Consider the following 27,870-nt stretch of genomic DNA (forward strand, 5'->3'; position numbering starts at 1 on the left):
GGGGCGGTCGTGCAATGCACAGAGCCTGGCTGGGGTTGGGAAACCCAAATCTCCAAACAAGTCCTGTTCTGGGACTGACAGGACACCTGTGAGTCTAAGCTCATCATCATCAGCCAAGCAGAGTTAACAGCCCACGGGAGGGCAGCACGGTGTACAGGGAGGCATGGGCCTCGGACTCCGAGGGAGCAGGATGGAAATCCCCACTCTGATGCACCAAAGCTGCGTGTGTCAGTGGCCGAAAGTCACTTTGCTTTCCTGGGTCTCAGTTTCTTCAAATGGAAAATGTTTGTAAATTTGAAACGTGTATGTCAGCTCACTTTTCTAGCTCAGCTCCTGGCATGTGGTTGGTGCCAACCCGGTGGGTGCCATCTTTATTACTGAGAGATGGTGAATCACACAGACTGCACGAGATCCCTGTAGAGGCGACCAGCTTCTGAGTCATAGAAGCTGGCTCACTGAGGCCTGATTCTAATCCACCCTGTTTATATCACTAACTGGGTACTAAAGAAGCTCCAGTGCCATAGGGCAAAAATGAAGACCTGACCCCACAACCATTTTTCTGGGAAAGGAATTTCCCTCCCTTAACTGCTGGCTTCCTGTCTCATAGCCAAACAAGCTGCTTTTCATCTACAAAATCCACTATTTTCCACTTTTGCCTTGACTGCCAGGAAGCTCAGTGCCCAAGTTAGCCCTTAGTTACCAAGAGTATCTTGTCTTGTTGAAGTTCTATTAAGTTCTAAGTTCTATTAAGTGTTCGTTGCTGATGTTGATGTTGGTATAGTGTTTTCTCAGTTACCTTCCAAGAGGGATCTCAGGCAACTTGACCTTCAAGTGGTGACGTGCAGGAGCCCAACTGGCTGCCAGCTCTGCCACCCTCACTGGTGGACAAGAACTGGTGGCACTGGAAGCAGGGACCCCAAGGGTCTGCTAGGCCACAGGCCACGTGCAGCAGGGTCTGGGGACAAGTGAACTCGAATCGGAGTCAGGGAGCCTAGGCTGACCTTACTCCTTCATCTGCAGGACGGAGATTCTCCCACAACCTTGAGAGGGTCTAGTGGGGATCAGCGAGAGGAGTGTCACGTGGCGTGGTCAACACTGTACTTGGTATATGCTGTGCATGAACTCAACTGGAGGGATGGTGGGGGTTAGAGCCACTGTTATCAATGTTGTTATTGCTCTTCATCTCAGAGCATCTGCTTCTCCATCTGTCAACATAAAACCCTGCAGAGCCATTGTGAGGACAAGATGATGTATGGAAAGCTTCTAGAAGATGCCACATGCACACAGTAGGTGCTTCTTACACAATAACCGTGACTCACAATTAACTGGCTCACCCAACAGCCATTCTTGGCTCCTTTCTCTCTTGTGCCTCTGTCTTTAGAGTCTGAAAGTTTGACACATTCTCAGCCTCCTCTGCAACCAAGGGTGACTTTGTAACCCAGTCTGGGGAAGTCTGTTGGAGGGTTTTGTTTTTGAGACAGGGTCTCACTCTGTTGCCCCAGGCTCTGTTTCATGGCTCACTGTAGCCTCAACCTCCTGGCCTCAAGGATCCTCCTGCCTCAGCCTCCTGAGTAGCTGGGACCACATGTGCACACCACGATGCCTAGCATTTTAAAAGATTTGTAGAGATGGGGTCTCACCATGTTGCCCAGGCTAGTCTCAAAGCAATCCTCCCACCTCTGCCTCCCTAAGTGCTGGGATTACAGTCATGAGCCATTGCGCCCAAGCAGGGCTTGCTTTTCTGATAAAAGGGATGGCAATGTCTGGCACTGCTCACTTCCCCATCTTCCAGCCACAGCAGCACAGACGTCGTGCCTGGTGCTGTGGCAGCCATCTTGGAACGACGAGGTAAGTGTCATAACGCAGGAAAGCCATCCCAGCGAGGATGCTGAACAGCCAGAACCACGGCCTCTGAGCTTCAAAACCAGACTTCCGGGCAAGTCAACCACAGATGTCCTTCAAGTTTAAGCCGCCGTAAGTCTGATATTCTGTTTCTGAAAGCTGAACATCTCCCCTCAGACACAAGACTGATGTTTTTATTAACGGTCTCCTTCTAAACCTCATTTGTGGGTGAGTGGCATGGATTGAATAGTTGCTAAAGTATCTTCATAATAACAAGAATGACATTTATTGAGTACTTATGGTGCCATGTGTTATGTGTTTCACTCAGATAATCTCGAATAATCTTTGTAACCACTCAGAGAGTTCAGTTTTCTTACTGTTTCCATTTTACAGATGGTGGAACAGGCACATAGACGCAAGCAGCTTGCCCAAGGCCACACAGCTAGAAAGCAGTGTGGTCAGGCTGAGATCCAGGCCCGGCAGGCACTGCCCACACCTGCTGCCTTCTCCTCTAACACTCCCCCATTTGATCACAAAGAATAGTGTCCAGAAGGCCGTCCCTGACACCTACTGGGTCTGTCTGTGACAACTGGGGGGCTCCATGTCCATCCCCTACACTCAAGGTCAACCCCCCACATGGCTGGTCCAGCCCAGTGAGGGGGAAGGGAGCGAGGGGCTTACCTTGCCCATGTTGAAGTAGAAGAGGGCCCCGGCCGTCACCTGGGCAATGAGGATCAGGAGCAGGAAGGCAAAGTACTGGGGACACAGAGCAGGCAAAAAGTCAGCTGTGGGTCCCCGACCAGGTGCACCCAGCCCGCATGCCTCGGGAGACGCTCTCCACCCGGCGTTACGGCCAGCAACGTGCTCAGGCTGCACTCGGCTGGGTGAGAGGAAATGGTCATCAGCTGCAGAGGGATCCGTACTCACCAGCCCCAGCAGACAGCGGACCTCATTGACGGCGCCAATGCAGCCCAGGAAGCCCATGAGCATGGTGACTGCCCCCACGCCGATGAAGACGTAGGCCCCCATCCTGAGCGAGCTGGAGGAGGTTTCTAGGGGGAAGAAGAAGCACACTCACTAAGTACAAAATCAGTGGGCCCAGCAGGTATGAACACCTGGCCTAACCGCCCAGGTCTGCTTCCCCATCCCCTCTTTGGAGCCAGGCTGTTGGGGTCAGCTGCATTCCCCTGCTGGCTTCTCACTGCCCAACAGGGAACCAGCTCCCACGCATTCCCACTTGTGTCCCTCCCCCAGTAAACTTGCAATCCGCACCCTCATCCAGCCTAAGCCCCTTCCCGGCTTTATTTTTTTCTTCGTAACGCTACTCAGGATTGAACAGACTACATTTCACTGATTCTTCTTGCTCATTGTCTGCTCTCCCCCTCCACCAAGGACCTGAGGTGCATGAGGGCAGAAGCTTCGCTGTATTCCCAGGAAACTCTCAGCTCGAACAGCGCCTCTGGCAGTGAGGTGCTGGGCACAGTGAGGATCTGCGGAATTGACAGACAAAGGACTGGCTGCTTCTCCAGGGGCCACGGACGTTAAGATTGCAAGCTGATTTTTAACCCGCCTTCCTTCTTGTCCATATAATAACAAACACCAGCCTTTCTTGCCCACTCACTGAGCCTTAGGGGTTTTCTACACGCCGTCTCCAATTCTGACATCACCTTGCCTGGCAGGCACTAGCAGGGCCCTTTCACAGATGAGAAAACTGAGGCTCAGAAAGGCGCACAGGCAAGGGCCTGAGCTGGAATTTGAAAATATGCAAACCTCCAATGCCACACCCTTTCCGCTGATGCACAGGGCACATGTATTGCTACAGGTGTGATGCATGTTCATTCAGCCAACAAATGTTTACTGGGTGCCCACTTCATGCCAGGCACCATGCCAGTTGCTGGGGATGCAGAAGAGTGACTAACAAGGTCTGACATTTGGGGGTGGGGAGTGGAGACAAAAAGTACACAATACAGGTTTTCTGGTTGTGTTGGTCGCCATGAAGATACCAAAGCTGACTCACTGCAGAGAACTGCCCGTCGGGGAGAGGGTCGGAATGGGTCGAGGAAGGCCAGCCTGAGCCAGTGACATTTGAGCCAAGACGTGAATGAAGAAGTCAGCCAAGCAAAGATCTGTGGGAAAAGCATTCCAGAAAGGGGGCACAGCAGGTGCAAAGGCCTGAGGAAGGAGGAGCTGGGTGTATTTGAAGATTGGAAAGAAGGCGAGAGAATGGACCAGTGAGAACAAGAAAGGAGCCCGGGAGGAAATGACGCTTAGGAGGTGCAGGGATGGGCCTGATGGCTAAGACTTTCTTTAGAGTCACCTGTGGACAGGCCCATTCCAGGAGGCGGAGGTCAGGAATCCAGCAGGGGCACTTGGCCAACATTTCCTAAGACACCCAACCCATCACACAGGGTAAAGCTCATGTCATCTCTAGCTCACCAGCATGGGTACGCTGTACCCCCAGCAGAGGACACACCTGGAGGGTGAAGATGCTGGCATCTCCAGAAGGCTGGAGAGCAGTGTGGATCAGAGGAGCCTCTTAGGGATGCAGATGCTTGCGTCCGTTACAACCCGACCAAGATGCTCCCAGCAGAAGGCCAAGGACCTGCGTTTTTCACCTGCGCCCCTAAGCATTGAGGCACAGCCAGGACCAACCCCTTGACCATCAGCAGGGAGAATACAGGCCTGGGGCTGGCCATGACTCCCTGGGGATCCTGGAGAGGCCGAGGTCCCCACCTTGGTCCCCAACGGGCGTTATTGCCCTTAAGGAATAACAATCAAGCTGGAGGATGGGAGGGAGTCTGTGGGATTCAGCTCCACTTCCTGATTACAGACAGAATGTTCTGGAGCTCAGGAAGAGCTCTGGCCAACCCACCCTACTCTCAGGCTTCCTCCACCCAGTTCCTCACAGGAGCCCCCCACCTTCCTCAGGGTGAGTGTGGGGACCTCCTGGCACTGAGCCCCAGCCACCAGCGTGTGCAGGGAGAGGCTGTCAATTCCACTTTTCCTAAACTTCCTGGGTTTGGCTTCCAACAATTTCTCCCAGTGACTACTCCCAGAAAAAAGAAACTGGCACTGCCCAGACAGCTGCCGTGTGCCAGCCCCAAACAAGGCCCTTTATCCAAAGCATCCTGCCTAATTTCACCAACTGCCCTCTGCGGCTGTACTCACATCCTGATTTGTCTGCAAGGACCCCGAGGCTCAGAGAGGCTAGCAGGCTGTAAGCTGCCTGGCAGGCAAGGCCCAGGGCTGAGACCCCAACTCAGATCCTTTCCCTGGGAGACCAGACGAACTGCGAGGTCTCCGTATCTCAGAACATTTCATTGATGCCTTTCCCTGGTCCCCCAGGATCCCAGGCCTACCCCACATCTGAGCAAGCTGACTTAGGAAGTAGGTGACGGTATGTTCCTGGGTAGGCCATCCACAGGACATGGCAAAAACAAAACAAAACAAAACACCTTTTAGTCTTCCTGGGCCTAGAAGGGACCAGGAAGGTAGAAAGGAGGTGGCCCAAACAGAAAGGGACGAGGGATCAAGAAAAGGAGATTCTAATCCCAGCTCTGCGCCAACACGCTCTGACCCTGGGCAAGCCATTTTCTATTTCTTTCTCTGTAAAATGGGTCTAAAGCCTGCTCCTTGAAGATGGCAAAAGGATTAAATTGTATTATAAAATTTAGCTAACCATCGCGTATGTAGGGGTTTTCACTGGGGGCTGTCCTAAACTCTTTTCAGATAAAAACGAGAGGCTCATTTAATTTCTCACAATAACCACAGAAAGTGCACTCTACTACGATCCTCATTTTATAGGTGAGGAGGCACAGAGAGGTGAAGCAATGTGCTGAGGGTCACACAGCTAGTGGACAGCACAGCCGCGAATCGAACCCCAGCAGTCAGGCTCGAGTCTGCTCTTCACTGCAGAGTGCTTCCTCTTACTAAGGTACTAACCAGTGGCATGTGGCTGCAGAGCCATGTGGTCCAGGGGTTCAAGGCACGGGCCCGGAAGCTAGGCTACCTCATCTGCAGCCAGCTCCCCTACCTGCTTGCTGTGTGCAAGTTACGACGCCTCTCTGTGCTTCAGTTTCCTCCTCTGTAAAATGAGGATAGCAACGCCCAGCCCCATGAACTCAGAGCAGGGATTCAACTCGGCAGGGAAAGAGCTATCCCCAGTTCTGCCCCTCAGCTGCTCCGTGACTCTTAGCAAGTCATTTTCCCCACCTCCGGCCTCAGTTTACACCAGTGCCTAGTGACCAGGCTAGAGGATCAGTGTTTCTGAACCCTGGCTGCCTGGGGAATCCACCTGGGGAACTTTTTAGAGAACACCAGCGCTCAGGCTCCCACGCACACCGACCGTCAGGTCCCTCGGGGCGGGTGGGGCTTGGGCTGAAGCATTTGTAAAATGCACCCTCTACTGCAGACAGTAGACCTTTAAGATCTGGCCAGCTTGAGATTGTCAGACCCGAACAGGGAGGAGGCCAGAGCCGCAGCAGGAAGCTTTCCCCACCCAGCGGGCTCACCCCCACTGCACCAGCCGTGGGGCAGGGCGCAGAGGGCAGAAATGTGGGTGGGCAGGCTGGGCCTCTAGACTTTGCCCTGGGGTGCAGAGCCTGCTGGGTTGGGCCATGACTCAGGAAGTAGAGAGCTGGCCTCATGGGGCCAAGGAGGGTGTGTCACACAGGCCAGGAGAGTGTGGGGGGCATGGGTCGCCCACCCACCTTAACCCCAGAATGGAGGGTGAAAGGGGGTAAGACTGAGAGCCCCGGGGTGCATCAGATGTGGCTAGAGTGTGGATCATCCCTGCTTTCCATCTCCTGGAGAGGAGGCCTAGCCCCTGGGGCCGGGGGGACAGATGTGGTCTCTCCATCATCACATCCTAGCCAGGTTCCGCTTTATGTAAATCAAGCAGCTGTCACAGGCCACATTCCAAACCAGCTGCCTTGGGCAGCTGCTGGGAGAAGTGAGCCAAGGCCGCACTCAACGAGGGGAGTGGCACGGGCTGTCCCCCGGGGGCTTCTGCTGTACCTCCCTTTCACCACAGGGAGCCCCTGAGAGGTCAGCGCAGCAGGCCCTGACGGCTTCCTGGAGGAGGCTGAGCAGGCACGGAAGGGCTCTTATTCCTGTAGAAATGTCTTGGGCCTCTTTTCTTCTGCCTCTAAAGAGTGAGAGAAGGGGTTTCCACACTGTGGCTCACCCTGCCCTGTGCTGCATTTAGGACCAAAGCTCTTGGAGTTCGAGTCCCACACCCACCATTTAGAAGCTGTGTGAACTTCAGCAAGGGACTTAACCTCTCTGAGCCTCTGTTTCTTCATTGGTAAGGCGGGAATAGAAACGTATCTACCTCACAGGGCTGTGGTGGGATTAAGACAGTTTATCGGTACAAACTGCTTGGCACATGAGGAGCATGATAATTGGTGACTGTGCCTGGAACCTTCCTCATCCGTGCACACACCTGACCCACCGAGCTGCTGCCGGGCTCATAGCGAAGCACCACTCACAGCAGGTGCTTCATCAGCCCCCGACTATCTTTCTTACATCTCTGTGAAATGGGAGGGACTGTTGTCTACATTCTGCTGGATGGGCAAGTGAAGGAACAGAGAATGTAAGAGGCTTTCCTAAGGTCAGGGCCAAGGAAAGGGGCCAGGAAGAGAAAACAAGCCTCCCTCATCTCCAGTGTTCCCCCAGACAACAGCAGCTTTGTTTGGGGAAGAAGAGAAAATTCCTTTTGGAAACCCTTGCAGAGAAGAGCCATGGGCAGTGGTCGGCAGCAGGACCTGGCTACATCCCTGAGGTCAGCGGGAAAAGCAACAGGCATTGAAGCCGAAGCACTGATGGGAACAGCTGTGCCTGCGCCCTGGCCCTCCCTTCTCCAGTGAGCCTGGTTCTGGGGAAGCTGAGGGGTTCTTACGCAGGACAGAGATGAAACTGCTCTTGTCGGCCAGGATCCACACCCCGAAGCCCAGAATCACTGCGCCCAGGATCTGGAAGGAGAATGGAGCCGTTAATGGGGAGCCAAGCCAAGATGGGGTGAGAGCCCTCCCCCGCCAGCTGTCCCTGCAACCCAAGTCAGAGTGGGCAGGGCAGGGGGCCACAGAGGGTACCACCTCCACCCTTCTCCAGCCCAGGAATGTCCAGATGGCCTCAGGTCCCACACCGCAGCAAGCCAGACACCAGGACCCTGGGCAGGGAATCCCTCCGACCTCCCATCTTGCCCCCCTCCACCATGTGTGATTCAGCCGAGCCCCCTGGTGAAGCCTCCTGCCAGGGGCACCCTTCCTGCCGCATCTCCTGGCCCTTTTCACAGCTCATCCCCCCCACTCCACCCAATTCACGGCCTAGGAGCTTCCCAAAAAAGAAAAGCTCTAAGGAAGACCCTCCGTGGACTTGAACAACAAAGCCCAACTCATCCCCAGGTCTGAACAACGGGGCCACCTGCCACAGGAGCCTTCTCTGACCCCCTCAGGCAAACTCAGGTGCCCCCATTCTGCTGCAACCACTGTCCGGCCCTTCTTAGTCATTCCCACTGGGTCTAACTGCTGTGTTAGTTTATCTGGTTAGACTGAGAGCTCCCTGAGGGCAGGGCTGGTTGCAGACAGCTCTGTATCCTCAGCAGCTCTATAGCACTGGGTGCTAAGCAGCTGGGGGAATGAACGAGCTCATGAACCAAACTGCAAATGCAGGACTAGAAAGGAAAATGAAGGTCAGGCGTGGTGGCTCACGCCTGTAATCCCAACACTTTGTGAGGCCCAGGCAGGAGGATCACTTGAGCCCAGGAGTTTGAGACCAGCCTGGGTAACACAATGAGACCTCGACTCTACAAAAAATTTTAAAAATTAGCCAATGTGGTGGTGCACGCCTGTAGTCCCAGCTACTGGGGAAGCTGAGGAGAGAGGATCACTTGACCCTAGGGAAGTCAAGGCTGCAGTGAACTGTGTTCATGACACGGCACTCCAACCTGGGTGACAGGGCAAGACCCCCTCCTTCTGCCCCCCCATAAAGGAAAAAATGAATGAGGGGTTACAAAAAAGGATCCCAAGCCCAGGGATTCCCTGCCTCTCTCCCATCTACCAGGGCTGAGCTCATGTCCCCAGGTGGAGTCCCAGCCAAGATCCACCATCCCACAAAGCTGGCGAAGACTGGGCAAGTGCCTGCCATCTGGGCAAAGGTGCAGGTTCCCTTTGGAGGTGGGGGTGGCCCTGTGTCAGTCCACAAGGCTGGCCATTAGTGGGGGCCTGGACGGGACCCACCTGGTGGATGACCCATCTTGAAACTCCCACCTGTATCACCAGCCCTGGGTTCCCACCTCAGCCATCATCCCATAATCTCAGGTCTGAGGCCAGCAGCTGCCTTAGAGCCCTGAGCCTGGGGCTGGCCTGGGTGCAGGGTCTCTATCAGTCTCATTCTATCATTATGAAAGACCAGAGCCAGGACCGGCCCAAGGCACAAGGCACCTGCCTCAGGTATAACACATGAGGGAGCATCAAAAACTCAGGAATCAAGAGAAATAATATTTTGCAGCAATACTTTATTTATTTATTTATTTATTTATTTATTTATTTATTTATTGAGATGGAGTTTCGCTCTTTTTGCCCAGGCTGGAGTGCAATGACGCGATCTCAGCTCACTGCAACCTCCGCCTCCCGGGTTCAAGCGATTCTCCTGCCTCAGCCTCTTGAGTAGCTGGGATTACAGGCATGCGCCAGCATGCCTGGTTAATTTTTGTATTTTTAGTAGAGACGGGGTTTCTCCATGTTGGTCAGGCTGGTCTTGAACTCTCAACCTCAGGTGATCCACCTGCCTCGGCCTCCCAAAGTGCTGGGATTACAGGCATGAGCCACCACGCCCGGCCATGCAGCAATACTTTAAAAAGAAAATTAAGGGCCAGGTGCGGTGACTCAACCGTAATCCCAGCACGTTGGGAGGCCGAGGCAGGTGGATCACCTGAGGTCAGGAGTTCAAGACCAACCTGGCCAACATGGTGAAACCCCGTCTCTACTAAAAATAAAACAAATTAGCGGGGTGTGGTGGTGGGCGCCTGTAATCCCAGCTACTCAGGAGGCTGAGGCAGGAGAATCACTTGAACTCAGGAAGTGGAGGTTGCAGTGAGCCGAGGTCACCCCATTGCACTCCAGCCTGGGCAACAAGAGTGAGACTCCATCTCACAAAAAAAAAAAAAAAGGCCAAAAATCCATGATTAATGAACTATTAAACTTTAAAATGTTGACAGTATCAGTATTATTGATGTTTCCTTTTGCCCCAGGGCCCAGGTGGCTCGGTAGGGGTTTGCCTCTCTCCTGTTACCCTTGTACTTGCTGCCTTAAAGACCACTGTGGCTGATGACTACAACCACAAAGGGACAGTGATGACCCCATGTCTGCCCCCCAGTGTCTCCCACCAGAATCATCACTGAGGTATTATATGCCCTCTCCTCTCTCCCAGTGAGACGGGCCTTGTAATTGTCCTCATTTTATACACAGGGAATTTTATATGAGGCCTTGATTTTATCCATCAGGTACTGGAAACCAGATGGTGACAGGTGAGCTGTAGGGATATTTTGGATCCATCCTCGGCCTTCACTCAGAAAGCCAGTCTCGGGACCGAAAAGCCCCTGAGACACTGGGGAGGAGAAGGGTCTGCTGGAAGGTGGGTCCACCTTAATTTGCATAGCTGGGGGAAAGGGGGATTTCCAGGACCTGGGAGTTTGGTTCCCCAAGACTCCTGCAACCCTACTCAGCCCACCACCACCCCACAGCACAGCGAGGCAGGGGCCAGTGCTCAGGCCCACGTCTGCTCCCTCTGCACCTCAGACCCATGTGGGCAGAGCCCCTGCCCCGTTCCCTCCTGCATTCACAGGGTGGGACAGGAGGGAGGACAGCCCCCACCGAAAGGGAATGGGAGGCAGGACAGAAAATCCCCTCTGGGCACACATAATCCCAGGTAGATCAAAACCCCACACTACTCAGCTGGCTCCTCAGCTTGCCAAGAGGAACCCGGAGAGCAAAGTCCCCAGGGCTACCCGTTCAGTCCCTCTGCAGGTCTGATGACCCCAGCCTGATGAGCAGGTGTGGCTGGATCAGCCACGGGGCTGTGGCGGAGCCAGAGCCTGGCTGGACAGCCTATCAGAATGGGCAAGGCACCATGGCACCCGCTTTTTCTCTGTGAATCAAGACTGGGGCTGTGGGGCAGGCCCCATGTTAATCACTCCCCAGACCTTCTCCAATCCCCAGATGGGACCCAGCCAGGAGGCAGGACCCTCAGAGCAGAGAGCTTCCTTCCCCAGCATGGCCGCAGCACCAGCGCCTCTGCATTCCCTTGGACCTGAGAAAAGTGGCAATGTGCTGGGGAGTCTGGAGTCTAGAGGAGTGTAGGCAAAGACATATAGGTGCACATGCGCGCAGGCGTGAGCACACATAGCAGCCACGGGGATTTTTCCAAACCACAAATCCAACCACTTAACCCCTCCCGATGTGCATAAAACAAAGAGGCAGGCTGACCCAGTCTGTGCCTGGGGAGGCGCACTCTGCCTTCACTGGCTGGCCCCGCTGCCAGGATCCGCCTCTCCAAAGCCACACCCAGAACCCCAGAAAGCCTTTGCTGACCTCCATGACCAGGCCAAGAGCCTCATCTGCTTTCCAAAGAGCCTATCTGTTCCCAGTACCCCCAACAACTGCAATTTTTCATGCATTTGAGTAGTTATTTGATGGAAGCCCACTGCTCCCTAGGACACAGGCTCCGGAAGTATAGCAATCAGGGCTCTTCCGCCCTGAACATCTGAAGATACTGAGGTGTCACATACACATTTGTTGAGGAGTAAACAAGCCCGTTGTGCCTCCTCCAGCTTTCCTTTTTCACTCTCACCCTCCTGTTATACAAGCTCCTCCTCTCCCCCTCCAGCCTCCTGATGGATCACCCTGGGCCCCAGTACACAGACAGTTAACACCTGACTCCTGCCAGCCCCCTGGAAGAGCCAAAAGGAGGCCACGCCCTGGCCAGAGAGCAGCTTTTCCAGTCCCTGGTTCCATAGGGCAGCCTGAGAGCAGGACAGAAAGGGACGCCCTGGCCGAAACCACCAACCTCACTCCCTTTCTCTACTGGGGTCTCCCCAACCCCCACTGCATGAAGGAAAGTTTCTCTATCCCTGAAACCCAAGCTCCGTGACCTAGTACTAGGCCAGAGCCCAGACCCATCTCTCTAGTCCCTAAAGCCCCCAGGAACAGAGCGACAGCGCTCCCCTTCTCCCCGACCCTCCAGTCCTGGCCTATTGGCCTTTATGCTGGGTCTCAGCCCAGACACCAAGTGCTTGCCAGGAAAAGTTTGGCTTTGCCTGCATGGGCAGCTGCTTCCCAAAGTCCTAGGGCAGCCAGGAGGGACCTGACCGCCAAGCTGGGGAAGCCCAAGCCTGGCCTGGGGTGGGTTCCAGGCCCAGCTGCCATGAGCAGAGGGCCAGAGCCACAGTGGGGCCTCACAGGGTCCTCCAGGAGGGAGCTGGGGCCAGGGCCAGGGTGGACAAACAGCAAGGCAGGCAGTACCAGGGCTTCCTGTGTGTGTGCATGCATGTGTGCACACTTGTGTGCAGGTGCCAGGAACACACGTGTACATGTCTGTGCATTGGGTTAAAGTCATGAAGGGGAATTTTTTAATTTTTTTTTTTTGTAGAAAAACAGGGTCTTGCTATGTTGCCCAAGCTGATCTAGAACTCCTGGCCTCAAACAATCCTCCTGCCTCGGTCTCCCAAAGCACTGAGATTACAGGCAAGACCTACCATGTCTGGCCTGAAGGGGAATTTAAAATGATTCTTGTTTATTTCCCAAACTTCCCATGAACCATGTAACTTGTAATGTACCCCTCCCCCTAACAAGCAATTCATATCTACCGTAGAAAACTGGGAAAATACAGAGATGCCTAAAGAATAAAATAAAAATTCCCAAGAATTCCAACATTAACATTCAGAGGTATTTTCTTCTCCTCTCAAAAATACTCACTTTTTTATGAATATGTACATTTAAAACTTTGGATCATAAGAAACATCCTACTGTACAACCTGATTTTTTTTTTAACACTATCGGGTAGACCATCAACATGGAGAAGCCAGCGCCCCCAACGCTACTCCTAGGCTATGAAGTCCTCTCCAGGGCCCTGCCCCCTCACGACACACTCTCACACTCACACACACCCCACCATCCCGGCAACTCCAAGGCGAGAAGCGGTCCGTGCCAGGCCAGAGAGGAAAACCGAGGCCCTGGGAAGATCAGCGGTCAATGTCCACAGAGCTGACCTCTGGACGGCCCATCTGCTGGGGTGGGTCTGGGGAAGGAGGTACGTGCCCTTCGCTAGCCCAAAGCCTGGCGTCCTGTTGGTCACTCTATGAGAGCTCAGGGACATACCTTCCCATGACAGGGATGGGGGTGTGATGGGGCAACTGGGGCCTCGAACTGTAACAGGTCAGTTCTTCACATGGGCAGGGTGGGGTCCAGGGCAGGACTAGAGAGATGCTAAGAGGCTTCTTCTAGCAGCTCCTGCTGTTGAGTTAGGGGGATGCCCAGGGGCTCTCCTCTCCCTCCCCATACCCACCTCCAGCCCTGGCCAGCCCAGGCTTTGGGTGCTCTAGGAGAGGGGAAGGCCGGGTCAGGAATCTAGTGCTTTGTCAAAGGACCAGCTGGGAATGCCTGGGAATCTCCTTGCTACCGGCAGCAGGTTCCATTGGAGATAGTTCATCCTCAGTCCCCACCCACCAAATCCCCCAGTCCGTGGCCCAGTCGGCTCTGGAAGGAGTCAGGCTGGGATGCCCCTGGGAGGAGAATCTTTTCGGAGGTGGTCAGGGCGGCACGGGACATACTTACAAAGAAGATCAAGTTGAAGAGGAAGAGAAAGTATTTGGTGACTTTGATACAGGCTGAGCCCATCCTGCCAGTCCTGGAGCTTCCTGGGGGAAGAGAGAAGGCAGGCAGGCCAGTGAGGGGATCAGCTCGGTCTGCCCTTGCAGCAACCCCAGGAGGTGGGTACTAACTCTGTCCCATTACAGGATGCAGAGGCCCAGAGAGGTTAGACAACTAGCCCAAAGCCACACAGCTAGGAAATGGGGTCCCACGAGTAGTCTCATGTGCCAGGCACCTGATGCTTGGCAGTTAGGATCTGGGTCAGCCACTGCACTGGGGTTGGGGCTGGTGGGAGCAAAATGACAGAGGGAGACCCTCACCCCTCACCTCCATGACCCAGGCTCTGAAACTTGCACAGATAGACTCTGTTGGAAGACGGGGGCTAGGAAGTTAGTGATCCATTGACACATACCCAGAGGTGAGACCTGTGCTTGTTCCACAGACTCCCTCTGGGACTAGGGGCTGGGAGTTGTGGGGTCTGCCAAGGTGAGAAGGGGAATTCTGGCTTCTCAGAAAATGGGTGAGTGTCCCGGCTTCTTACTACAAAGGGAATAAACATGCATTGTAGAACACCCAACAAATACAGAAAAAACAGAAATCAAGCAAAATGTATCTCACCCCAGAGATTAAAAACTGGCATCATTTTAATAGCTATAATTCGTGTGTGTGTGTGTGTGTGTGTGTGTGTGTGTGTGTATGTGTATAACAAATGGTTCTAAACAAAATTGGGCTCATTCTGTATAGTGTTTTGTAGCCTGTTTTTTTCATTCTATGATCTTCACTCTCTGTATGTTGATAAAATGCTCTTCATAGTTTCATATGCTGCATAGGCTTCCATCCTATTAGTACTTATTAACATTTGGGGGCTCACAGAGTCCCCCCAAAAATTCATGTGTAGTTAGCATTTTGTAATGCTAATAATTTCGGGGAGTTCGTGGGCCTCAGGAAACCCATTCAGGAACCCCAGTGGCCCCAGGTTAAAGTCCCAGATGTGGCCATCCCGTAAAGCATTTAACTGATACTCTAAGATTGGACACACAGGTTGTTTCCAAGTTTTCACAGTCTCCCCGATGACACAAGCTGTGCTTCTGAAATGACACAAACCATGCGTTGGCATGCTGTGCCCCCTCCACTCCAAAAGACCCCAGGCGAGGGGAGGGCCCCGGGAGGAAGAGGGAAGCTAGAAGCTGACTGTCCTCACCCTAACTCAGAGGCCAGAAAATCCAGGAGTGCCAACCGCCAGCCTTCAGACCCTGTGGGGCAAAGGGAGCCAGGACCGCCGGGCAGCTGGGGCCTGGACAGCTGGCCTGGGACAGCTGCATGGGCAAAGCTGGGCTGGGGGGGTGGAGGGGAAGGCACCAGGCCCACTTGTGTTTCCCTGCCTTATGGAGGGGGAAGGGCAGGCCACAGAGCAAAGGGAAAGGAAAGCCAGAGCCTGGGCTTCACTCCTTCTTCCTCCAGCACCGCTTGAAAGTCTTCAATTTCCCCAGCTACACACAGGTTCCCTACTCTTTTCTGGACATGCTAACCATCAACAATCCTCCATCCTCCTTGTCAAGTGGGAGCTCAGCTTCCACTTCACACATCTCCGGTGATGGGGAAGGTGGCTAATGAGGAGGGCTCATGACCTCCCAAGGGGTCCAGTCCAGTTTTCTTTCCTCTAACAGCTTTGTTAGAGGACGGTTTCTTTAAGTGCCTTTCTAAAGGGCAGATTTGGGAGGTATCACCTGAAGCAAAGCTGCCCAAGTTAGGAAAAAGCTGCCTAGGTGGTAGTGAGCTTCCCATCACAAGCGGCATGGAAGCAAAGTCTAAAAAAATACTCATGGGGGATTTAAGTGCTACATAGGGAGATTAGACTAAATGGCTCTTCCAGTCTAGGGAGCTCCAAGGCCTGGATCTGAGAATTGCAGAGATGGCAGTGACTCAGGAGCCAGGGCAGTGCAGCCTGGGCAGCTCCCCAGACCTAGAGAAGAGAAAACATGACTCTCCTGTGCCCAGAAAGCCAGAGATCTTCGATGCCCAAACCCCGTCCTGGTCTAGGAAGGCCTCCTGGGGCTCTGCACTACGTCAAGGATAGCTATTGTTTTTCCTCTCTCTCACCTCCCAGCACAGAGCCTGGCATACCGCAGGCACTTCACAAACGTCAGGAACAAGACAGCAAGAGAAGAGAGATTCTTTCCCAAAGCCAGGCGGCATCTGTTTTTCTTTCCTACCATGGATCTGCTGTGTTTCAGCCTGACCAGGTCTCCTTCTAGTAAACAACATGGGGCATGCCCCGAGAGGCCAACCCAGGTTCAGTGCCCAAGCAGCAGTAGCTAAGCCACCCCTTCACCACAACAACATCCACTAACTGCAGTCCAGCAACTAACTATGCGTCTCGGCAACGGGGCCATTGGCATCCTTGTGAAATTGGAGAAGTGTGGAAACCGTTCTTTGGCAACCCTGAGTCAGATCCATGGTGTTGCAGTTTCAGAAAGTCCGGGAAAGGGGTTTCTACACTTTCCAGCTCACACGTCCTCTGCTCAGCCCCGCGGGGGGGCATTCAGCAAAGGGCAGCTTTTAGAAAAAGAGTAAGTATAGGCTGGGCATGGTGGCTCATGCCTGTAATCCCAGCACTTTGGGAGGCCAAGGCTGGCAGAACACCTGAGGTCAGGAGTTCGAGACCAGCCTGACCAACATGGTGAAACCCCATCTCTACTAAAAACACAAAATTAGTCGGGCGTCGTGGCGAGTGCCTGTAATCCCAGCTACTTAGGTGGCTGAGGCACAAGAATTGCTTGAACCCATGAGGCGGAGGTTGCAGTGAGCCGAGACTGCGCCACCGTACTCCAGCCTAGGCAACAGAGCGAGACTGTCTCAAAAACAAAAACAAAAACAAACAAAAATAAGAGTAAGTATGACGTCTGTAAGGAGAAGGAGTGGCCGCCAGGGATTAGCAACCACTACAAGTGGCCATTTTCAGACATCATCCCCCATCATCCTCACAACCAGCCCAGGAAGTGAGTATTTCTATCCCTGGCAGACCAGAGGCTCAGACAGGTTCAGTAACTTGTGCAAGTCACACAGCTCATAAGTGGCAGTGGTTTTCAGAGCCCAAGATCTTTCTTCTGTGAAGTGGTCCCTTCTGGGCAGTAGCTGGGATTATAAAGGGATCTCTAGGGATGGCTGGGTTTCCTTTGTCCAGTTAGGTGTAAGGATGAAAGGGCTGCTCAGAGGAGCTCTGCTCGGAGGGCAAGGAGGAAGCTGGGAAACCTCGTCACCAAGGCTGACGTGGCTGGGCTGGTATTCCCATGATATTCCAGATCCCCGGCAAGCTTGGCTGGTCCCTTGGTCACGCACACAAATTGTATCAGGCACTGGGCTAAGCTCTTCAGAACCTCTACGTGCAAATGGAGGCACAGAGGAGAGAAGGAGCCGCCCAAGGTCACAAGTAGGAGGACCGGCAAGGACAGGGCCCAGGCCGCCTGGCCCCTTACACCACCATGGGCTCCATCCCACACAGGAGGCAGCTGGGTGGGTCTGAATGCTGAAATGAGAGCCAGGCAGCCCAGTCAAGTGGGACAGACCCAGAGGTACCTGGACATCACCCGAGGGAGGAGAAGGTGCTGATAACTGGAACCTGGGATGGGCGGCTCCCAGGCACACTGGCCAAGATCCAGAAGACAAAGTCTTCCTGCCCTGCAAGTGCAGATGCTTCTGCCTTCAAAGTGACAGGGAGCAGAGGGTGAAGAACAGTCTCCACACTCAGCAGGAGATGGGCAATCCCACACAGACAAGGGAGTCAGCTCAGCCCGAGGCGGGGACATACCCAGCTCACCCATGATGGGCTGTGGCATCAACTTCAAGGAATCCACAACCACCCCCAAGGTTCAAGGAGTTCCCAAGGTTGAATTCAGAAGGCCAGGGGTTATGCCTGGATCTGCCCTCCCATACTGAGAGCGGAGTCTCAGTCTGCCATCCATGAGACAGAAATAAGGATTGGTGTGGAGCCAGGGTTGGTAAACTGCAGCCTGCAGACCAAATCCAGCCCCCCTGCCTGTTTTTTATACAGCTTCTGAGCTAAGAACAGATTTCTCTCTTTTTTTTTTTTTTTTTGAGACAGAGTCTCGCTCTGTTGCCCAGGCTGGAGTGCAGTGGCACGATCTCGGCTCACTGCAAGCTCCGCCTCCTGGGTTTACGCCATTCTCCTGCCTCAGCCTCCCGAGTAGCTGGGACTACAGGCACCCACCACCACACTCAGCTAATTTTGTTTTTGTATTTTTAGTAGAGACGGGGTTTCACTGTGTTAGCCAGGATGGTCTTGATCTCCTGACCTTGTGATCCGCCTGCCTTGGCCTCCCAAAGTGCTGGCATTACAGGCGTGAGCCACTGTGCCTGGCCCAGATTTCATATTTTTAAACAGTTAAAAAAAAATAAAAAGATTCTTTAATGCATGAAAATTACAGAGAATCTAAATTTCTGCACACAGCCATGCCTACTGATCTGTCTGGCCATTTACAGAAAAAGTCTGCCGGCCCCTGGTGTAGGGGATCAAATGGTGCACCCGCAAGTCTCTGTAAGAGGCAGCAAGGGTCGCCAGGCGCGGTGGCTCACTCCTGTAATCCCAGCACTTTGGGAGGCTGAGGTGGGCGGATCACAAGGTCAGGAGACCGAGACCATCTTGGCTAACACGGTGAAACCCTGTCTCTACAAAAATACAAAAATTAGCCGGGCGTGGTAACGGGCGCCTGTAGTCCCAGCTACTCAGGCGGCTGAGGCAGGAGAATGGTGTAAACCCAGGAGGTGGAGCTTGCAGTGAGCCGAGATTGCACCACTACACTTCAGCCTGGGCGACAGAGTGAAACTCCCACACAAAAAAAAAAAAAAAAAAAAAAAAAAAGAGGCAGCAAGGGTCAGGACCACCCTTGGCATGGGAACTTTGGAGAAAGGAAACAGTGGGGTGGCAGGAATTGATTGTGACTTAGAGAGAGAAGACACAGGATCCTTGAACAAGGGTTCAAATCCTGACTCTGCCAATGTGTGGCCACAGAGGAGGGACTTCCTGGGCCTCATTCATCTCCTAGGGGAGTGGAACTCCCAACTGGACTCCTGTCCTGAAGAGGGAGTGAGGTCAGCGCCTGGTACAGTCAGGACTCGGTGACCCGGAGCTGGGGCCGACGTCTGTATCATCATCAGTTGGCTCAGTACTTGCAGGAGAAGCGAGGGATGAAGATTTAATTTACAGATGATCTTAAACCAAAAGAATGTCCTCCAATGTTATGCTTTCTTGTGTATACTTTTGGTAAACACTGCAGAGTCTGCTCAAGCTTTCCTGTGTTAAAAACACCGACAATTCAAGGGAATGAGATGCAAGCACATCTTATGGGAAACTTCCAGAACAGTCACAGAGAACCGTGAGCAGCAGGATGGAGGTACTGATCTTTGTTATGGTGGTGGTTGTTGTTTTGAGGCACTCTCGCTCTTGCTCTGTCACCCAGGCTGGAGTGCAGTGGCACGATCTTGGCTCATGGCAATCTCCGTCTCCTAGGGTCAAGTGATTCTCCTGCTTCAGCCTCCAGAGTAGCTGGGATTACAGGTGTGTGCCATCATACCCGGCTAACTTTTGTGTATTTAGCAGAGACAGGGTTTTGCCGTGTTGGCCAGGCTGGTCTTGAACTCTTGACCTCAGGTGATACACCTGCCTAGGCCTCCCAAAGTGCTGGGATTATAGGTGTGAGCCACTGTGCCCGGTGAGGTGCTGATCTTATGTTATACTTGACACCAGGTAAATTGACCATTTCTGAGCAACTACAATTTTAATTGACCAAATATATCATTTTATGCCAGATCAGTTTGTATAATACAATTATTATATTAATATTTTGCCAACTTCTACTCATCATTTAACACTCATCTCCGAAATCATCACCTCCAGGAAACTTCCTACTCCAGCCAGCTTTGTCATCACTACCACTGCCAACCCCTGACCCCCAAGACACATGCTGGTTAGAGGCACTCCCTCTCTCCTTCCTTCCAGTGGCACTGGAGACCAGAGCAGCTCCATGAACAGGCTCTGGCATCAGGCTGCCTTGGATTTGAATGCAGTTCTAATGCCTCCTAGCTGTGTGACCATGGACAAGTGACTTAACCTCTCTGAGCCTCACTTTACTCATCTGTGAAGTGACAAAGATAAAACCCATTTTGCAGCCTGGGTGCGGTGGCTGAAGTCTGTCACCCCAGCACTTTGGGAGGTCGAGGCAGGCGGATCACCAGGTCAGGAGTTCGAGACCAGCCTGGCCAACATGGTGAAACCCCTGTTCACTAAAAATACAAAAATTAGCTGGGCATGGTGGCGGGTGCCTGCAGTCCCAGCTACTCGGGAGGCTGAGGCAGAGGAATTGCTTGAACCCAGGAGGCGGAGGTTGCAGTGAGCCGAGATCGCACCACTGCACTCCAGCCTGGATGACAGAGCAAGACTCCATCTCAAAAAACAACAACAACAACAAAAAACCCAAACCCTACTTTGAAGATTTGTCCAGACATTAGATTAGATCATATGGGCAAAATGCCTGCCACATGGTCGGCTGTGGATAAATGGCAGTTCCTATAACGAAGTGCTGCACAGTCACTTTCTACTTGCCTGTCCATTTCCCCTGAGGACTGTGATACCTTGAAGGGGAGACTATGTTATTTATGAGAACAAGGCAGACTCCCAACAAACGTTGCCGAATGAAAGACTGGGTGGATGCAGGGATGGATGGGTAGGTAAGTGGACGAATGGATGGACAGACAGATGGAGGGACTGCCACAAAGAACACCAGGGCTTTCAAGTTCTCGGCCACCTGAAGGTAGTCTAAGATCCACTGCCCCTGAGTCTGCAGGGACTGTTCTCAGGCCTCTTCTGTCCTTGCCCACAGGGCAGGTTGCGGGTGTGTGAGGTGCTCAACCCCGGGCCAGATCTGAATGCCAGGACCTGCTGCTGAGCCTCCCCAGGGACCAGCACTCCAGAACTCTAAATGCTGTAGGAGTCAGAGAGGGGGAAGAAATGGTCCCTCCGTCCACCAGGTGGCTCAGACTGAACACCTGAGGGCCACGCTCGGTCTCCGCCTTCCTTGCCCCACAGCCCAAGCGTGTCCCCTCCAACCCACCACTCCTCTCGGCCCAGGACTTACCTTCCACGAAACCAGTGCAGCTGGTCACAGGACCCACGTCTGCCCGTGCCCACGTGTCGTCCACGCAGCAGCAGGGAGGACTCTGAAAAACACGGCCCAGATCTCGTCACTCCTGTCTGTGACTCTCCAAAGGTAATGTGGCTGAAGACATATTCACTATAAATCCAGGCTCCCTGTGCGGCCAGCGGGGCCCCGCCGGGGTTGCCACTCCTCTGTCCTCTTCCCCCTACAGGCTCACGTGGCCTCTTTCCTGTTGTCCTGGTATATCAGGCCCTTATACCCACCTGAGGGCCTTTACAAAAGGGTTTCTCTGCCAGAATTACTCTTTTCCCATATTTCCCCACAGGCCTTGGCTCGGAAGGCTGACATCCCTCCTCCCAAAGGCCACCCCTAAACACCCAATCTATTCAGAAGGCCTCAACTCCAGCTGCTCATTACAATCAACATAGGCCATGCCCAGGCCCCCTGCCCCAACCAAGTCATCAGGATCTCTAGGGGTAGGGCTGGGCTTCCCAGGAGACCCAAAGGAGCAGCCCAGGTTGACATCTGGGTTGTTACATGGCACCCTCACTGCAGTAGCCTATTTGTTCACTAGTGTGTCTGCATCCGCCACTAGAATATGGGCTCCTCAAGGGGAGGGGCTGCCCCTGTCCCACTCACCGTGTGTCCCAGAGCCCAGAACAGTGCCTTGTGTATAAGAAGCTCTCAGTGTGTGTTTTTAGGAAGCTGGAGAAAAAAGGGAGGTCTAGAGAGATCGGGAAAGATTTCTTAGACCAGAATTGATCCTGCAGCTGTAGGTTTCTAATCCTTAGAATGATATCGCTGGATTGGGGTAGAGATGGGTTGCTTCCCCCTAAGATAGGAATTTTTTTTTTTTTAGATGGAGTCTCGCTCTGTCGCCCAGGCTGGAGTGCAGTGGCGCAATCTCGGCTCACTGCAAGCTCCGCCTCCCGGGTTCATGCCATTCTCCTGCCTCAACCTCCCGAGTAGCTGGGACTACAGGCGCCCGCCACCACGCCTGGTTAATTTTTTGTATTTTTAGTAGACGGGGTTTCACTGTGTTAGCCAGGATGGTCTCAATCTCCTGACCTCGTGATCCACCCACCTCGGCCTCCCAAAGTGCTGGGATTACAGGCGTGAGCCACTGCACCCAGCCAGGATTTTTAAATATATATGTATTTGTTGAGACAGGACCTCACTCTGCTCTGTTGCCAAGGCTGGAGTGCAATGGTGTAAACACAGCTCACTGCAGCCTAAACCTCCTGGGCTTAAGTGATCCTCCTGCCTCAGCCTCCCATAGAGTTGGGACCACAGGTACACTCCACCATGCCTGGCTGATTATTTTGTAGAAATGGGGTCTCACTTTATTGCCCAGAGTTGTCTCAAATGCCTGGGGTCAAGCAAGTATTTTAATCTCCTTTGGGTCAGAAAAGCTGACGGAAGCTGTGAACTCTCCCTAGAAAAATGCACACAGATGGGCAGGCACACGCTTCCTTCCAATTTCAGGAGGTCACAGACCCTGGAAAGCCCACCTGGGGCCAAGGTTTTCTCTGCCCCCATCTCCTAAATGCCCTAGAGTGGTGGTCCCCAGCCTTGGCTGCACACAGGAATTACCCCGGAGTTCTGAAAGTTATTGATGCCCGACCCCCACTGCCAGAGACCCTGATGAGTTGTTCTGGGCTGCAGCCTGGGGATCAGGGTTTCTTCAGTTCTCCAGGGGGTTCCAGTATATTGGGACCCACTGCCGTGGCTCCATTCCTTACACAGGCCAGCCCCTCTGCTCCTCAGTGGGGTGCAGGCAGGCCTGGGGTTTCTGGTGCAGCAGCGCCTGGCCAGAGAGAATCTGCCTGGCACTCTGGCATCTGAAAAACAGTGTCACATGAAGCTCCCTGCACCATCTTCCAACCTGGGCTGCCTCAAGGCTCCTTCCACTCCAGTCTGTTACCCCAGAGCAATATTACTGTGCATGAGAAGACCTTTGAGATCATTGCACTTTTCAGAGGAGCCAGAGAGAGCAAGAGATGGCAGGTGGCACAGCAAGCTTGAGCTAAGCATGAAGTAGAGAACTGAAGATTCCCAGTCCAGAGCTCCTTTCTCTACCTGCGGCCCTGTCCCTGCACACTGGGGCTCCCACATGGGAGGGATAAGAAACACTGGACTCAGAATCACAGAGATGGCCCTCGGCTCCACCCCTGGCTCTGCCGGGTATCTGCCACATGACCTGGGGAAACACTGCAGAGCTGCTCCCTTATCCACAGATGGGGATGCCAACCCAGCCCACCCACCGCAGGCATGAAGGTGAATCACCATCAGGCTAGTGCATAGTAGGGCGCAATCTATGCTGGTGCCTGGCCCTCTCCTCCCACTCTCTCTGCCTGAAGATGCCACATCTGCCACACCTTGCCAGCTGTGTAGCCTTGGGTGATCACCTTACCACTGTGCCTCAGCTTTCCCACCTGTAAAATGAACTTAATAATGGGTTGTGGTCAGGCTTAAAGAGTTTGTATCTATAAAGTGCCTGGTACCCAGTAAGTGTCAGATAAATGTTACCAACTATGGTGATGATGATGATCTGGAAAAGTTGTTGCTTTCCTGACCAACAGTCTGAAGCCCTCTGAGGCCTGATCTAGTCTCTAGCCATGTGCCCACCCTGGAGAGGCTATGTGCCAGAAGACGACCACTGCTGCTCCTGGGTGAGGGGCTGGCGAACAAGCAGGACCAGGCTGGGCCACCTAAGGAAGGAGGAGCCTCTGCCCCTAGCCTCCAGGCTGTGCCACTGGGAACTGCCTGAGACCCAGAGGTCCAGCCAGTTTGGTGAGTTGGGCATCCGATCCCGTGGGAGCTCAGTCTGCCCAGTCGGGCAGAAAGGGGAGTGAGAAAGCCTGGCTGGGCTATTGTGCCCTGGACGCCAGCCCATCCACAGGCACTCCACCTGCAAGCTGGGTTCTTGGCCACCAGCTCTCTGGTCCTCTGGACTTTGTCCTGATCGCCCATGGGAAGAGACTGGGCACAGACGGCTGTGTTTGTTTTCATGTTTGACAGGTGATGTGTTTCCTGAAACCCCCGCTGACACCAGTGCCTGGCTTTTTGACCTCTCACTATCTTATTTTTCAATCTCTGGTCTTACTCTTATTGTTGATATTAACCCCCACCCACCAGAAAAAAAAAAATAGCTGCTACTCTGGGCAACAGGAGAAGAGTAAGCATAAGCAGGATGAGGGCCTCAGGTTTCCTTTAAGACCTAGGGTTCAGCCCAGCCACAGTGGCTCATACCTGTAATCCCAGCATTTTGGGAGGCCGAGGTGGGCAGATCACCTAAGGTCAGGAGTTCAAGACCAGCCTGACCAACATGGTGAAACTCCCTCTCTACTAAAAATACAAAAAATTAGCTGGGCATGGTGGCGGGTGCCTGTAATCTCAGCTACTCAGGAGGCTGAGGCAGGAGAACTGTTTGAACCCAGGAGGCAGAGGTTGCAGTGAGCTGAGATCATGCCACTGCACTGCATGCAGCCTAGGCAGCGAGAGAAAACTCTGTATCAAAACAAAACAAAACAAAAAAACAAAAAAACAAAAACAAAAACAAATCCTAGGCTTCAATCCCAGCTCTGCTTCCTCCTAGGTGTGTGAGCTTGAGCAAGCGAGTTATTAAACCCTTCTGAGTCCCAACATTCCCACCTCTAACCCCAAGATGCTGGTGGGATCCCCATCTCATGGGATAGTTGGAGGAGTAGGAAATGACACGGAAGGAGCTTTGCGGTCACCATCAGCTCCTCACCACACAGTGAGGAGATCCCGCCACTACTACCGCCACCAAGGTTGGAAGAAACACATCCAAATCAGACCTTCCCAGGAATCACGGGATTTCAGAGCCCAAAGAGCCTCCCTGTTTGTCTTAGAGATTAAGGAAGTGACCCTGTCACAGGATCCCATGAACCAGTGAGGCAGGCTCCCTCTCTCCTGAGAGAGCTGGGATTGACAGCTGACATTTGGGGAAAGGAGGCCGGGGTACAAGAGCAACACAGGCCAGCAGGCATTCCTGTATATTATGCCATTACCCACCGCATCCATGCAATCTCCATAACACCCTCACCTGCTGCCCAAATGAACAAGGTTTGGCGCAGCCCACTGTCCCACCCTTCCATACCTCTGCTGCCTGCTGCCTGATCCCCCAACCCTACCCCAGATCCCTGAGGCCTGACTCTCAGCTTCCTTTCAGGAAGGAAAAGAGCAGCTCCACCAATCGTGACCGGGACATTCCTTCAGTTTGGCTGATGAGGCTGACAGATGTGGCCCTTCTCAGGAGGTTATGCTTTGAAACCCTAGCAATGAGACTGGAGGGCCTTTAGGTAAACAAGGGGGCCACTCTGACAGGAGAGTGCAGAGTGGGAACCAGCAGATACCTTGAGCCCTCCAGCATTCCTGCCTGGACCCCACGCAGCCAAAGAATCAAGCTGAGGCTGAGCCATAGCCTCTGACCTCTTGCTTTCCACAGCCCCCTTGCTTGACTGTTTTTGGCTTCTTAGCCAGCTGCTTGGGCCCCAGACAGCCCCTACTGTCTCCCAATGCTAGGTGCCAAGACTCATGCACTCAGATTCACAGTGCCAGAATGGCCTTTGACATCACTAGCTCAGCCCACACTCCTCAGATGAAGAGACTGATGCCCAGAGAAGAAAACAAACCCCTACCCCCAACCCTTCTGGGGAATGTGCATGTTCAGTGTGTATGTTGGGGGATAGGGAGGGGACTGTGTAGGGCAGTCAGTGTGTCCCAGCCTGTTTGGCATCATGATACACGTTGAGAAGTATACCTATTTGTTCAGCTCACTGGGACGGACAGATAGAACTACATCTGGCTTGAGGTTACTAGCCTAGGGCTCTGTTCTCAAGGGCTCCAGAGATAACCATCTCGACAGCTCATTGATCGGAAAGCTCTAACCTAAAGGGATATTTAGGAGCTAAAGAGAGCCTGCAAGAAGCCTCAGATTCCAGAGGACCTGACAACAGGATTCCCAGGTGGGCTCTCAGGGGCCAGCCACCTTTTGAGGCCCTCTCCCCAGTGCCACAACTGGGGGCAGTTAAATAATGGGCCCTGAGAGAGACCTAAATTCCAAATCTCATTTCTCAGTATCCACGTGACCTCTGGCAAGCTGCCTGCCTGCATTGAGCCTCAGCATTCTCATCTGTAAAATAGGCTATCTAGAACCCTCCAAGAGGAAACCAGAATCAGCGTGCCAAACCCAAGGTTGTCAGCATGACAGAGACAGAGGATTCTGGGAAGAGGTCCTGTTAGGTCCCACAGCAAGGAAGTTGCATAAAGATTGTCCCTTGAGGCATAGGATGGACACAGGGTTCCTGCAGACTGCCCCAGGGAGGTCACCACCACCAAGAACTTGAAATGGAATGTTTCAAGTTGCTTGGGAGTGTTGCTTCACTGATCTTATCTCATTCAGCCCCCAAACCCCAGGCAGGATCACTGGGATTCAGGAGGGTGGCAGCATTGGCCCCGGTCACACAGGGGACAGTGGTGCAGCTGAGCTCTGCCCTCCAGACTCTCGGACTCTGGAGTTCAATACCCTACTGACTTTGTGACATTGCTTCCCACCACCAAGGCAATCGCAAGGCAGGCAGCGGGGGTCACTGCAGCCAGGTATTAAAGGGGCAAAGCCTTGGTCCCAGGACTGTAAAATCCGAGCATCCAGAGGTGAGGCCAGGCACCTGCAGGTTTAGCAAACACACAGCATTTCAGAATTCTCTCCCTCCACCAGCCAGCCATGAAGGAGGTGGACACAGAGGGCCGAGCTGAAACAGCAGGACATGAAACCAGTCCTAGCCCTCAGAGGGGACCTCATAGGGCACACTGTCCTCTCAGAATACACAGCTCATGATCCAGAGGCCCTGAGGGGCTGCCCTCCCAGGGGCCTCCCAAGTGGCCCTTCTGTGCTCAGTTTCTCTCCTGAGCCACCATGCACTGCAGTTCACCGAATCCCCACTCCAGGTTGGCCCAGAGCTGGAGTGAAACAGGAAACAGATGACTCCAACTCATCCCTGCCCTCAGGGAGCACCCAGTCCAGACAGGCACAGACATGAACGTGAGCAATTATACAAAGCAGCCTGCTGACTCCATCTCCCTCCGAAGGACAAAAGGGGCTCTCTAGAACACAGACTCAAGTGTTTAACAATGACAAATGCGAACATGTTTGCATGATTACTAGCTAGACATTGTGTCAAGCCCTTCACGTGGCTCAGTTTATCCCTGCAATGATCCTATGAGATAAGTACTGTTCATCACCCCTCTATACAATTGCAGAAACTGAGACTCAGGGTGGTCAAGGGCCTTGCCCAAGGTCACCTTGCTGGTAGGGCAGAGAATTGAACCCCAACAGTCTGACCCTCCCAGAACCCCTGAGCTTTGTTGTCACACCATGCTGCCTGCAGAAACAAAGTTGTAAATGACAGGTAATGAAAATTACCCCACCAAGGCCCAGCCTAGATTAATTGAGCTTTATGGCCCAGCTTCCAAACCCAACCAACTGAAGACACTCTGGGGCGACACTAGGCACCAGTGACCAGCTTGCACACTGATCCCAGAGCCTAGCCAGCTAGAGTAGGTGGCTAACAAAAGGGTGTGGGCCCTGAGTAGGGTGATTAGAGAGAGGGATAGGGACTCTAATCAGGGACCCCACATGGCAGCAGGCAAGCCTTTTGTCACATCGTACCCTCCCCAGGCACTGAGCTCAGGAAGGTAGAAACAGGGCTGCTGAAATGCTACCTCCTCGAGGCAGCCTTTCCAAAACATTCTCCAGCACAGACTTTCAGGCATCACCATATGGCAGCCCTAATTATCTCATCATGAGAATTTAGGATAGACATCAGACAGGCATAGGTTCAAACTCTGGTTCTGTTTATTTACCCTTTTTATTGAGACAGAGTCTCACTCTATCGCCGAGGCTGGAGTGCAGTGGCATGATCTCGGCTCACTGCAACCTCTGCCTCCCGGGTTCAAGAGATTCT

General features: G+C 53.2%; 1 protein-coding gene across 9 annotated transcripts in view; it reads right to left on the reverse strand.

The window, feature by feature from the left end:
• The window catches only part of CD82 (CD82 molecule), a 55,285-nt gene that overhangs the window by 12,358 nt on the left and 15,057 nt on the right, over positions 1-27,870 (reverse strand). For 2 of the 9 annotated variants that reach the window (XM_021925878.2, XM_031653537.1), the window contains 6 exons: positions 20,861-20,942; positions 14,122-14,249; positions 13,674-13,756; positions 7,742-7,814; positions 2,770-2,894; positions 2,524-2,598 (listed from right to left, as the gene is read on the reverse strand). In XM_021925878.2, the coding sequence (XP_021781570.1) occupies positions 2,524-2,598; positions 2,770-2,894; positions 7,742-7,814; positions 13,674-13,736 (336 nt within the window). In that variant the 5' untranslated portion in view covers positions 13,737-13,756; positions 14,122-14,249; positions 20,861-20,942. Of the gene's footprint in view, positions 1-2,523; positions 2,599-2,769; positions 2,895-3,612; positions 7,699-7,741; positions 7,815-13,673; positions 13,757-14,121; positions 14,250-20,860; positions 20,943-27,870 lie in introns of those variants that run through there. The other 7 variants (XM_021925876.2, XM_021925877.2, XM_031653542.1 and 4 more) reach the window with 5 other exon arrangements.

This window comes from Papio anubis, chromosome 12 (genome assembly GCF_008728515.1).
Source record: "Papio anubis isolate 15944 chromosome 12, Panubis1.0, whole genome shotgun sequence".
Taxonomy (NCBI): domain Eukaryota; kingdom Metazoa; phylum Chordata; class Mammalia; order Primates; family Cercopithecidae; genus Papio; species Papio anubis.